This window comes from Tenrec ecaudatus, chromosome 17 (assembly GCF_050624435.1).
Source record: "Tenrec ecaudatus isolate mTenEca1 chromosome 17, mTenEca1.hap1, whole genome shotgun sequence".
Classification (NCBI taxonomy): domain Eukaryota; kingdom Metazoa; phylum Chordata; class Mammalia; order Afrosoricida; family Tenrecidae; genus Tenrec; species Tenrec ecaudatus.
In genome coordinates, this window is record NC_134546.1 from 47,341,929 (window position 1) to 47,355,814 (window position 13,886).

The following is a 13,886-nucleotide window of genomic DNA, read 5'->3' on the forward strand; positions in this document are numbered from 1 at the left end:
TAGGACAACACACTGCACAGTCCTGCGCCATCCTCACAATTTTCCTTTGCCTGAGCTGACTGATGCAGCCACTGTATCAATCCATCTCATTGAGGGCCTTCCTCATTTGTGCTGCCTATGCACTTCACCAAACATGATGTCCTTCCAGGAGTGGTCTCTTCTGACAATGTGTCCAAGTATGTACGAGAAAATCTTGTCATCCTTTAATGAACTCTCTGGCCTTATTTTATCTAATACAGATCAATTTGTCTTCTTAACAGCCCATGGTGCTCTCAATATTCTTCAGCAACCAAATGAAAAGGCATCTATTCTTCTGTGGTCTTCCTTATTAAAGATGCAACTTTCACGTGCATATCATGCAATGAAGAATACCGTGGCCTGGGTCAGGCTCCACCTTAGTCCTCAAAGTAACATCCTAGCTCTGCAGTACTCTAAAGAAGTCTTATACAGCAGATTTACCCAATGCATTATGTCTTTTTATCTTCTTCATATAATACAGTTTCTCTGATGATTTGTTCAGCATATGGATTGAATATTATGAGATAATACAACCCTATCTCACACCTTTCCTGATTTTAAATCATGCAGTGTGCATTGTTCTTTTTACAAAACTACATCTTGATCCATGTACAAATTCCCCGTGAGCACAATGAAGTGTTCTGGAATTCCCGTTCTTCTCAAGGTTGTCCACGGTTTTATTATGTACACATAGACGAATGCTTGGGTATAGTAAATGAAACACAAGTAGCATCTCTCTGGTTTGCTATGCTTTCAGCCAAGATACATCTAATATTAGCAATGATATCCTTTGTTCTACATCCTTTTCTGAATCTAGCCTGAACTTCTGGTAGCTCCCTGGCAATGTACTGCTGCAACCATTGTTGAAATAATTCTATAGCTTGAGGATTCTGTTAGGTCACCTTTCTTTCGAATGAGCACAAATATGGATCTCTTCTAGCCCATTGGCCAGGTAGCTGTCTTCCAAATTTCCTAGCATAGGTGAGTGAGTGATTCCACTGATTATTCAACTTTATGAAACATTTCAATGGGTAGTCTGGAGCCTTGTTTTTAGCTAATACATTCAGTGTACTTTGAACTCTGCTACCTCCTGAAAGGACGGACTATCTACTAGTTCTTTCTGCTGCAGTAACTCTGTATTCTTTACACCTTCCTCGAAGCTTCTTGCATAATTCACTATTTGGCCTACAGAATCTTTCAAACTTGCGATTTGAGGCTAAAACTTTTCTTGGGTTCTTTCAGTTTTAGATATTTTGAGTGTTCTCCCCTTTGGTTTTTCTAATTCTAGGTTCTTGCACATTTTGTTTTATTTGCCTTTTTCTTCTCGAGCTGCTCTTGGAAATTTTCTATTCATCTCCTTGACTTCATCCTTTCTTCCATTTGCTTTAGCTACTCTTTGATTCATAGCAAATTTCAGAATATCTTGTGACATCCATTTTGATCTTTTCATTTTTTTCCTGTTCTTTTTTTCATGAATAATGGTCTTGAAATCCTCCCACAACTCGTCACTTCTGTCATTAGTGATCAATACATCCAGTCTGTTCTTGAGATGTTCTTGAAATTCAGGTGAGATAAACTCAGGGTCCTATTTTGACTCATGGATTTATTTTAATTTTTGGCAGCTTGATCTTGAAATTACATATGGCCAATTGATTTGCTGTTCCACAGTGAACACCTGGTCTTCTTTTAACTGCTGATATTGAACTTCTCCATAGTGTCTTCCCACAGATGTAGTCAATTTCATTTCTGTTTGTTCCTTTTGGGAAAATCCATGTGCCTTTCGTGTTGTTGAAAAAGGGTATTTTCTATTAACAAGTTGTTGGTTTTGAAAAATTTTGTCATGTAGTTTCCAACTTCATTTCTATTCAAAGTCCACATTTTCCAACTGCTTTTCTTCCCTATGTTTTCAACATTTACATTCCAATAGCTATCAATGCATCTTGCTTGCATGTTTGATCAATTTATGGCAGAAATCATTAGTAGAATTCTTCATTCAGGAGTTTTTATGTTTGATGCATAAAGTTAACTAGTAGTTGTATTGATTGGAATTCCGTGAAGGTTTATAGATATAATCCAATTATGAGTAGCATTGCATTTAATGATGGATTTAGCAAGATCCTTTCTGACAATAAATGCCAAACCATTCTTGATTGTGTTATTCCTGGCAAGTAAACCATATGATTTTCTGATTCCATTTCAGCTCACTAGTGCCTAGGATATCAACCTTCATGAATTCCATTTTATTTTTTACCAATTACAGTTTTCCTAAATTCATCCTTCACACACTCCAAATTCTGATCATTAGGGATTTTTGCAGCTATTCCTCTTTCCTTTGAGTCATGCCTCATCAGCTCATCAAGATCCTGAAGGCTCCTGTCTCACAGGCTTTACCTGATTTATGTCACTGTGGTTGATGTTTTAGACACATTTTGAGTGCCTTCGGACCTGAGGGGCCATCTGTCGGCAGTCTCCCTGACAAAGTTCGGTATCCTTTGTTTAGGCTTTCCTCATTTGAAAATGCTTCAGAGCTTTGTATAAACTTTTCAGCAGCTTCGTCCCCCTAAGTGGGGAGCCAAGTCCTTCTTTGTTGTCTGTACTTACTCTGGAAGCTCCACTAAAACCTGTCCCTTTGGGTGCCCCTGCTGGCACTTGAAATACTAGTGACATAACTTCCAGGATCACAGAAACACACGAGCCACCATGGTAGGATAAACTGACAGGCAAGTGCTGGAATTTCTGTCTGTTCTCACTAGTATCTGTGATTTCCTTCTAGTTCATAATGTCTGCTAAATATATAACTCTCTGCTATCTAGTTAATGCTGACTGAGAGTGACCTCCTGTAGATTTCTGAGCCTGTGACTGTTCAGTGGAATAGAACATGCAGTCTTTCTCCTGCAAAGCTGCTGATCATTTCAAACTGTCAAACATGTGGCTTACATCCCCATGGGTAACCACTACATCACCAGGGCTCCTGCTTACTATAGAAGTCATGGATTATTTATACTGTGATCATCACAGATCCCATAGAAGAAACATGAACAAATGTAGAAAAATGCAGAACAGAATTTCAGATTCTCATGGATTCCAATTACTAGAGCCATGTAGGATGGATAAATCCATGAAGCAATTTCTCTGAAATAAACTGTAAGCCAATAGTATCCTCTGAAATCATCTTAAAGCAGAGGAGCTTATCTTAAGTAGTTCAAAAGGATCAACCTAGAGAACTATACTCTTTTTAGAACTTTCTATATTATATCAAATTCGCAACTACTTGAAAGACTATTAGGAAGATTAGGGAACATTGAACTTATATCAGTGAAGGTGTGGTAGTTACACAATTTTATGTCAACTTGATAAAAAAAAATGAAGAGGTGGAGTTCTAGTCTGTCAATCAATTCATAGCCTGATGATCCCTCCTTGTGTGCATGGCCTTCTTTTGAGGATTCTGGGAACTTCCTCTCTTCTTTCCTGGAGGCAGGCCACACAGTCTCTCTGGTTCACTTTCCTGTTGAAAAGCCACATGGAGCCATGCTGATGGCAGCCAGAACCCTGAAGATACTTCCACCACAATTGGATCCACAAGATTTTCCACCCACTGGCCTGTGATCTTCTTGCATTCAGCATCATTGCATGTGCTGCATGAATCTGAAGAGGAATTCATAGACTTATATTGAACGTATGGCCTAATATCGGAATTGTGGACTTGATCTGGACTGAGATGGTCTCTCAATATATAATTGCTCTTTGACATAAAGCTCTCTTTTACACACATAAGAGTGTCTCTGGATCTGTTCTCTAGTCAGTCTGTCCTAACACAGAGGGGAAAATAATTCACAAAAGGTAGGAGAGAATGATTGCCCAACTTGAAGAATATAACCAATATCACTAAATTTTAGGTAGAAACTATTGGATTGATGTGTGTTTTGCTGTGAATATTCTCAACAACAAGGCAAATAAAATTTAGAGAGAAAGGGGGGGAAACATGGGTTATTTGTGTGGAAGGGTGCAACCCAAAGACATTCAAGTAAATGAAAGGCAGACATGTATTCAGAGTTCTAAATAGGAGCTTTCATACAGGATCATATCATGCTTTGCTTAGAAACAGGGTAGCATCATCGCTAAATTATAGTTATGGCAAGCAGAGTAAATCAGCTGGATTTTCCAAGATCTCTATGGATTGAATAATTTGAGTAGTTTTCCAGGCTTCAGGGCATAAATGCACCCATTAGGCATTTTATAACTCACCCCAGAGCAATTAGGTATGTACACAATAGCTCTCAAGGATGAGAGCCTGAAACGGGGCTGGAATATGGTCATAATCACGTACTCCTAAAGAGAAGTTTCTGAAGTACTGGCTCCAGCCAGTACTTCAAAGTCAGTCAAGATGTCATTTAATAAAAAAGACCTATACTTATATTGCTAGGGCTTCATGTAGCTCCTTAAAACACATTTTAGTGTCCTGATACTTGTGAAAATATGGTTCTGTCAAAGAAGTCTTCTGCACTTTATGTACCAGCATTGCACCTCCTAATTCAGCTGTGAGGTACCATATGTTCAACCTGTCTGCCAAATGCTGGTTTTTCAGCACATTACTCCAAATTGTATATTACACCTTCTGAGAGCAATTCCAGAAGATCCATTTTGAAATATGCTGAATATTAGCAGTACTATTGTAATATGCTTCTATTCACACCTTTAAGCCACTTTTATATGAGCATTCCTAATTTGGAGACAGAATTCTCTGCAATGAGTTCTCAAGCTGTCCTGAAAATGTGTTACTGGGCTTTGTGATTGCAAGCCAGTGGGAAAACCTGAACTTTCACAGTCCAAGTTCAATTATTGCTTTAATTGGTGACTTTAAAAAAATCTCTTGAAATAACTCTCTCTGTAAAGTAAAATAGAAATATAACCATGCTTGTTTTCTAGTCCTCGACCCTCAGAAGCAGTTACACCCCACTAACGATAAGCACGCCCAGCGTCCGGATCTTGGTTTCTAAATACTGTTGTTAAATCATGGACAACGCTCTTCCCAACTTTCATTAGCTTTTAAATCAAGAATCTAGCTTATTTTTTCCTCAGTAACTTTTTGCTGGATATAGAGATGAAAAATGCGATAATAGGGCTTACATTTCTAAATGTGTAAGAAAGTGTGTTATCATTGAGATATTTTTCAGATTTCTTTGAAATTCTTTTAGTAGATTCTTGCTAGAATACATATTTCCATGATTTTTTTTAATGTAAAGGTCTGAACCCACTGCCAGCAAGTCTGTTCCCACTACAGAAACTCTATAGGACAAAGTAGAACCGTTTCTTTACTGCAGGACAGTTTAAAACTGCTTTTTCTAAACTAAATCATGGGACCAGACAGCCTTGCCATCTACTTGCAGAGTAGCTCCCTGTGAACTAGGAAGGTGACACCCACGAAATCAGGGACAAGTTTTGTTGTTGCTGTGTGTGTGTGTGTGTGTGTGTGTGTGTGTGTGTTTTCTAACATGCATCCCTCCTTGGCTACTGTGTATGTAGTATATAGTAGGTTGTTAGTGACCATTTAGGAATCCTCAGGACTCTCATCTTGAAATGACAACAGTCCAGAAGACTGCTTGCCTGCCCACTCAGGTGGACCACGCTGACTTCAGGCAGACTCCTTTCTTTGTGTCAGGATCCACAAGTGTCTCATGCACCTACTCCTAGAGGGAAAACAGACTTCCCCCCAAATCAGAGGAAGAATTTTGGCTCCTGGCATCCTGGTATAACATGAGTAACAGTCTTCACGCCAGGTACTTGTATGTAGGCATATCTGCATGTGGGCAGACCCACCTGGAGACAGATAGAGGAGCGGTATCACAGTTCCTAAGACCATCGGAAATATGTGTTTTCCGATGGTTTTAGGTGACCCCTGTTAAAGGGTCGTTCGACCCTCAAAGGGGTCGTGAGCCACAGGTTTAGAACCACTACTCGAGACCCCACTCTCCCTTTCCTAGTGAAACACACTTCCTTAATTACCAGTGACAGTTCGTAAAATCTCTGTTTTCCAATAAATAAAAAGTGTATTTAACCAGAAGGCCACTTATTATAGCCTACTCAGAATACCCCTACCCCCTCTACCGGTACAAATCCAACTCTATCACTATTCCCTCATTCCACACAATATTCAATAAGATAGGAATAGAAAGGAATTTGCTCACCACAATAGGCCACATATGAAAAACCAACGGCCAATATCACACTCAGTGGGAAAAAATTGAAAGCATTCCCCCTGAAAATGGGAACTAGAAAAGGCTGTCACTTATACCTACTTATTCAACATTGTGCTGATAGTCATAGTCAAAGCCATTAGACAAAAAAAAAAGAAATCAAGGGAGTACAGTTGAACAAAGAAGTGTAACTCTTGCTATTTGCAAGTTATCTTCTTTTATAGAGCCAGGTCTCCACAAAAGACTGTTGGAACCCATTGAGGGATTTAGTGAAGTAGCAGCATACAAGATTAACCAGCAGAAATCAACTAATTTCCTATATACCAGACAAAAGAGCTCTGAACAAGAGATCAAGAAAATAATATTATTCACAATAGCCACGCAAACATTCAAATACCTAGGAATACACCTAACCATAGAAACAAAAGGCCTGTACAAAGAAAACCATAAAATATTATTACACGAAAACAAAAGAGATGTACACAAATGGAAGAATATCCTGTGTTCATCAAAAGGAAGACTTAATATGGTGAAAATGTCAATACTACCTAAAGCAATCTACAGATACAATGTAATGTAATCCCAATCCCGATCCAAATGACTTTCTTTAAAAAATATGGAAAAACTTATTGCCAACATCACATGGAGAGTGAAGAGGCCCAAAATAAGCAAAGCACTTCTCAAAAATGAAAAGAGAGGAAAAGGAAAAGGACCAAGTCAGACTTGTGCTGTGTGACCTCAGCACATACTACACAGCCACGGTAGTCAAGACAGCCTCGTACTGGTATAGTCATAGATGCACTGACCAGTGGAACAGGACAGAAACCCCAGAAATAAAAGCATCTGCCTACAGACAAGTGATTTTCTACAAAGAACAACAAAAAACACTAAATGGGAACAAGGTGCCCTCTTCAACAAGTATTGTGAAAAAAATTGGATATCCATCTACAGAAGAATGAAACAGGACCTATACCTCACCCTATGCACAAAAAAGGAATGAACCCAAGATGGATCTTAAACCTAAATTTGAAACCCAAAACTATCAGGATCATCAACGAGAAAACTGAGACAAACTTAAGGGCTCTATTGCAGGGCATCCACATACTACCAGATATAAAAAATGGAAGCACACAGTGGAAGACAAAATAGATATGGGGCCTCTTAAAAATAAAGCACCTATGTACATCAAAAGACCTCTTCAAAGGGATAAAACAAGAGCCTACAGAAAGAAGAACTAATTAATAAAATCTACAGAATTCTACAACACTTCAATATGAAAAAACAAACAAATAACCCACTTACAAGGTGGGCAAACAACTTGAATAGGCAGTTTACAAAGGACGACACTGAAATGCTAACAAACACATGGGGCAATGCGCTTGTTCATGCCCATCCCAACCATACTCATTGCCATCAAAGTCAATGTGCCTCACAGAGACACCCCCCCTTTGGTTTTCTGAGACTGTCTGTAAATGCAAATCAAAACATGGATGAGATATCATCTTATACCCATAACTCAATTTAAAAAGCCCAGAGAATAACAAATGTTGGTAAGGGCATGAAGAGACTGGAACTCTTATACACTGCTGATGAGATTGTAAATATGTACAACCATTGTGGAAATCGATCTGACAATAGAAATACCATACAATACAGTAATACCCAGAGAAAGAAGATTCAGATCAGGAACAGACGTATACTCTCCTGTGTTCTTTGCAACACAGTTTCCAGTAGTGAAAAGCTGGAAACAATCCAAATTCCCATTAGTAGAAGAACTAATTAAAAAAAAAACACACATCTGGTACATATACACCATGGAATACTATGCATCACACAAAAAAAAACAGTGATAAAACTGTGAAATATCCATCACATGACATGGAGACCTGAAATCCATTTGCTGAGTGGAATTAGTCAATCACAAAAGGACAAATATTATATGTGTTCACTACCATCCTACTAAGGATAAAGACCAAGATGAAGGGACTGTCCTGCGTCCAGGTTGTGCAATCCACTAATCCAGTCTGCCAAGCCATGTGGAAGAGAGCCTGGCGAGGGCCCAGGAAGCAGGCAGCACCTTCTCGCTATGTGTATCTTAAGAACCCCTCTGACAGAGGAGACCTCACTTCTGGGGTCAGATCTTCAAGATCAGGGGACAGTGAGATAACCATTCAGTTGTTATTATACAAAGTGGTGCTAAGGTCACCCCAAACCAACAGACAGTCCTACCACAATGATGAACGATACTGATGGTAAAGTTAAGTGATGATAGGGGAGGGAAACATGAGTGACTCAGAGAAGGCAAGTGCATTTCTGTTGGTAGAAAAGTGGGGAGGACCAACCTCCCAATGATAAAAAGCACTAACAACACTTATAAAGCTCAAGGGGAGACTATGCCTGGTACTATGTACCTAATTGGGTACATTAGACCTAGTTTCTATTCAATCCTTGGTGACTCAGGCCATGTTCTATAGACTACTGGGACTTCAGACCCTGTGTTTGTGAGTTACACAACATCCTGCATAGGCCCTCAATTCACCTGTAGCCCTTGGACTTAAGGCCAAAACTACATGGTGTAAGAAACAGAAGACAAAGGGAATAGAACTGGTTATTATTGGACTACCATATAATACTTATTAGTTCAATGCCCTTTTTGCTTTATTAATATATGTATTAATCTGGTAGGCCCCGTTCTGCCATTGTAAATACTGTTGAAAGTTTTGCCTTACTACCAACCCCCATTATTTGTGTAAATAAATGTATAGCCACTAACGGATTTAATTTGTACAAGTCAATAACTCATGTTATGTTTTATAATCAGCCTGCACTTGTATACTCTCCTTTTCTCAAATGTATTTAAAATGTTTTCCCATTGGCTAAATCAAAACTATCAACCGAATTATGGTCCAGGGAGATGATTGATAATGTTTTCTAACATATATAAACCATAGATATAAGGCTGGACTTTTGGCTCACACTTAATTCTAGCCACAATCTAAAGATAATTAGTTCTTATGGCAAGGCCCTTCCTGACACACACCCTCATGAAGAGATCACTAAAGATGTAGGTGCTACAGCAAATGTAAAGAAACTAGATGAATGAGTAGCTTCTGGGGTCTTAAACTCTTGTCTTCAAACAAACAGCCATGTAAGTAAGGCATCAACCAAGTCCACATGGAAGAAGCACATCAGCCTGTGTGATCCAAGGATTTTAAATATAATCCAACTCTGAAGGATGGAATGGTAACAGAGTTTAAATTGTGAACTCCTGATGTGCAGAAGACTTTGGAAGGCAGCGGAAGCCCAAAATCCATTGTGGCATCTTCACATTGATTAACCCTCTGGCGATTTCATTTCCTTCTGACCATGGTCATGGAATGTGAATAGCCATGTTACACAGAGAGTATTGTAGAAATGATTATAGTAGACTAAAATGTAAAGTCTGATTTAAATGGTTAAAATCTAACACATGGCTTGATCTACTTTTGGACACATCTAAAAGTTCTAGGAGTTTAAAACATCAAACAACATGAAGGAGAAACATATGTGGATGAAGCCTCTGGTGAATCCTCTCTGATCATAGACCAGGGAAGGGAATAACCTTGCCATCATACAGAATGCACTAGAAAGTGGATTATGATAGGACAGGAGGGACATTGCAGAGTGGGGACCCAAAGCCCATCTGTAGGCAATTGAACATCCCCTTACAGAAGGGCTTCCGGGGGGAGATGAGCCAGTCAGGGTGCAGTAGAACATGGAAGAAACATACAACTTTCCTCTAGTTCTTTAATGTTTCCTCCCCCCACTATCATGATCCCAATTCCACCTTACAAATCCAGCTAGACCAGAGGATGTGCCCAGGTACAGATGAGAGCTGGAAACACAAGGAATCCATGACTGATAAACCCCTCAGGACCAATAATGAGAGTAACGATACCAAGAGGGTAAGGGGAAGGTGGGGGAGAAAGAGGGAGCCGATCATAATGATCTACGTATAACCCCATCCCTCAGGGATGGACAACAGAGGAGTGGGTAAAGGGAAATATAGGGAAGTGTAAGACATGAAAAAATAATAATTTATAAATGATCAAGTGTTTGTGAGGGAGAAAGGGTGGAGGAAGGAAGGAGAAAAAATGAGGAGCTGATACCAAGGGTTCAAGTAAAAAGAAAATGTTTTGAGGATGATGATGGTAACAAATGTACAAATGTGCTTGGCACGATGGATGTCTGTATGGATTGTGAAAAGAGTTGTATGAGCCCCCCAAAATGATTTTTTTAATGACAGATACAACTTGGTTAAAGTCTAGCATCTTTTCATTTGATCTCCCTTTTCTTTTTCTTTCCAACTTGGTTTTCTGTATTTTGTTATTGTTACTAGCTATTGTGATTCATTGTTTTGCAATTCTGTATGTTTTTTGGTGTATGAAATCCAGGTTGGGTGAATGTATAGATTTAGTAACTGGATGAATGTTTCCTAGCATTAGCAGGAACCATTAGGAATAGCAGAGGAGATTTTAGGGAAATAGGGAACGAATAAACCTATTAAACAAAAAAATGTTCTAAAATTATGGTCAATTGTACAACACTACTTGATATGCTTGAACTATTGAATTGTATGATATTGATTATGTCTCAAAACTGTTTATAAAAATAAAATGACACAAAAATAATCAAATTTATATATTTTTCTCAGTTCAACTGATATTAAAATAAAGAAAATATAACCTAAAAGAACTTGGTGGTGGAATAAAGAAAATATAAATATAGAGAAATAAAAAATATAGAAAATATTTGTAAAGAATTTGAATATTGGAATACAGAAAATATAACGTAAAAGAGCAAAGAATTGGTGATGAATCCTCCTCATATATGGCATATGCAAAGGGATAATATTTTAGTGACTTTCATTTAACATTTTGTATGGAAAAAAAAGTTTTATCGTCTCGGAAATCCACAGGGGCTGTTGTTCTAGTCTGTCCTATAGGGTTGCCGTGAATCATAGTCAACTCAATGGCAGTGAAATGAAAATTAAGACAATTTTCCAAACCAATGTCGAACTATAACAACAGTGGTAAGTGGCCTTCCCTTCCATTGAGTCTTTGCACATGCCATCACTCACAGAATGTCTTCACCTCCAAGTGTTGCCATAGCAAATACCACAGATGAGTGGCTTTAAAGAATGCAAATGTATTTTCCACAGTCTTGCTGGCTAGGAGTCCAAAACAAGCTCTTGGCCACGCTCATTCCTTCTGTGATCATCTCACCAAGTTTCTGGTTTCTAGCATCAATCCATGCTGTTTCTTTACCAAGAAAACAAATGTTTCTTGATGTTTGTCTTCCTCTGATGTATGTCTCTCTGTCTGTTTTGCTCTTTTTATAACCTAGAATTAATTGGGTTGAAGCCTTACCCTGTTCTGATACGACCCCATTAACAGGGTCATATTTACAGATTTGGGGATTAAGATTTTAATACATATTCTGGGGAGAGTGGGTGGGGTTGGGGATGGGAGACGATGCACGATTTAGTCCACAGCAAATGGTAAGAGAACATTTCCCTGTTTGTCTGCAGATGGATGGTTTCTAGCCTGCTTCCCAACCCCACCTCGGCTGAGGGCTGGACAGCACTTCTACATGATCATATGACGCTTGATATGGACGCAGTCCTGTCAGACTTTGTTCGATCCACAGGGGCAGAACCTGGTCTGGCTAGAGACCTGCTGGAAGGTAAATCAATCTCCATGACCCTCACATAATCCCTTGGGCATAAATACCTCAGCCTGGTGAAACTCAGTTCGATTTTTGTTACCTAACAATGATGTGAAGTTTTGCATGTGAAGTTGAAAAAGTAAAATAAAGTGTTGGTGATGAGATTATTATGGCTATTCTCTGCTTTGGGCATGCCATAGAATAAATGGCCTCAGTTCTCTATAATCAAAGAGCAGAAAGCATTACGTAGGCTTTACATTGTGTTAAATCCTCTGCAAAGTAAGTAAAAATGTATTAATAAGTGTTTTCTCCCCACCCTGCCCCCTTAATAAATATTTTTAAAGAGAGTATACTTAGAGCAGAAATTATGGAACATTTAATAAAACATTTTTCACTGGACACCTTAGCTTTTCATGGCTATTTAAATGGAAATAAAATTATTTTCGGTCAAACTATTTTAGACAAAATAACCATTTATTAGTAGAGTAATTGGAAGTGACTCACCAGCAAGATGGCAAAATTCATCTTTAAAATGTTCAGAGTATCATTTGCTCCATGAAAGACTCATATTTGTGACGATATAGAGAGATAATTATTCAATTGTGATCATAATAACACTGCATTCTAATTTAGTTTCTGCCTTGAAAGTAGATTTATTTTAGGCATTTTCTCCAATGTGGGGGAGAATATGTGAAGGGAAAAGCCAAATACATCAGAAGAGAGAATTTTAAAATTATTGTTCTTTGATTAAAAAATGAGTTGTTTTTAGGATTAGAGCCGTCAAGTCCATCTAAGTTGTATGTGTCACTAGTTTGTTACTTTTTAATTGTTGAGTCTTAGTCTATGGATGTACCAAAATGTATATGTTCATATTAAAAAACATTTCAGTTACTCCCAGTTTGGGGATATTATGATCAGTAATGTTATAAAAACTTTTGTAGAGTTTTTGTGTGAACATAAATTTCATGTCTCTAATATGGGATTGCTGAGTCACATGGTAAGTGTTTGTCTAGCATTATAAGAAACTACCAAACTGTTTTCCAGAGTGCTGTACCATTTTGCATTCCCACCAGCAATGTTTGAGAGTTCCAGATGCTTCACATCTTCTCCAGCACTTGGTATTTCTTATCTTTTTTTTTTTCAATTCTAGGTGTGTAATGGTATTTCATCATGATCTAAATTTTGACTCATAATGATTAATGCTGTTGAAAAATATTGTCTGTCAACTGTATTTTTTCTTTGGTGAGATGTCTGTTCAAGTCTTTTGTCTAATTTTAAATTGGGTTGTTTATGTTCCAAAAGTAGTGTTTTGAGAGTTGTGATTTTTTTCTAAATCTAAACCCTGTGTCAGAAATATTATTTGAAAATATTTTCTTCTGGACTACTCTTGAGTTTTTATTTTATTAATCATGTGTTTTGCAGGGAAAAAGCATTGTTTTTATTTTGATGAGGTCCATGTTGATCATATTGTTCTTTCATTTTTCTTTGGTGGCATGCCTCAGAACTATTTTATGAATCTTTAGATTATGAGTATTTTCTTTGTGTGTTTGTTCTATGTTCCATATTGAATTCTTTTTATAAAGTGTGACATTCATGTCATTTCGTTTTTATGCATCAATGTTAAGGATGCCTAATGGGTTTAACGATATTTTTAAAGGCTATCATTCCTCCATTGTACTACATGTGCACTTTTATTTAAAAACATTTTGTGAAAATATTTATAGTGACTCTTCCATATCATTGCTAAATGTGTGTTTCTTTACCTATCCAACATCATCCTGATTATTGAATCTCTATATCTTTACAAAAATTTCCCTTTTCTTCCCATAAATTCTAGTTAATCTATTTCCCTTTTCTTCCCATAAATTCTACTTAATCTATCTCTATCTAGTGCCCTACTAACGTCATGAGTTATGCATTGCACTGCACACTATAAGGTCAGCATTTTGATACACCACTTCTCTAAGA

The 13,886-nt window shown here is 37.9% G+C and overlaps 1 protein-coding gene across 2 annotated transcripts in view; it reads left to right on the forward strand.

The window, feature by feature from the left end:
- The first annotated feature begins 11,785 nt into the window (after nucleotides 1-11,785).
- Nucleotides 11,786-13,886, forward strand: part of OTUD7A (OTU deubiquitinase 7A) — a 151,957-nt gene continuing 149,856 nt past the window's right edge. For both annotated transcript variants that reach the window (XM_075535611.1, XM_075535612.1), the window contains exon 1: nucleotides 11,786-11,936. In XM_075535611.1, coding sequence (XP_075391726.1) covers nucleotides 11,786-11,936 — 151 coding nt within the window. The remainder of the gene's footprint in view (nucleotides 11,937-13,886) is intronic.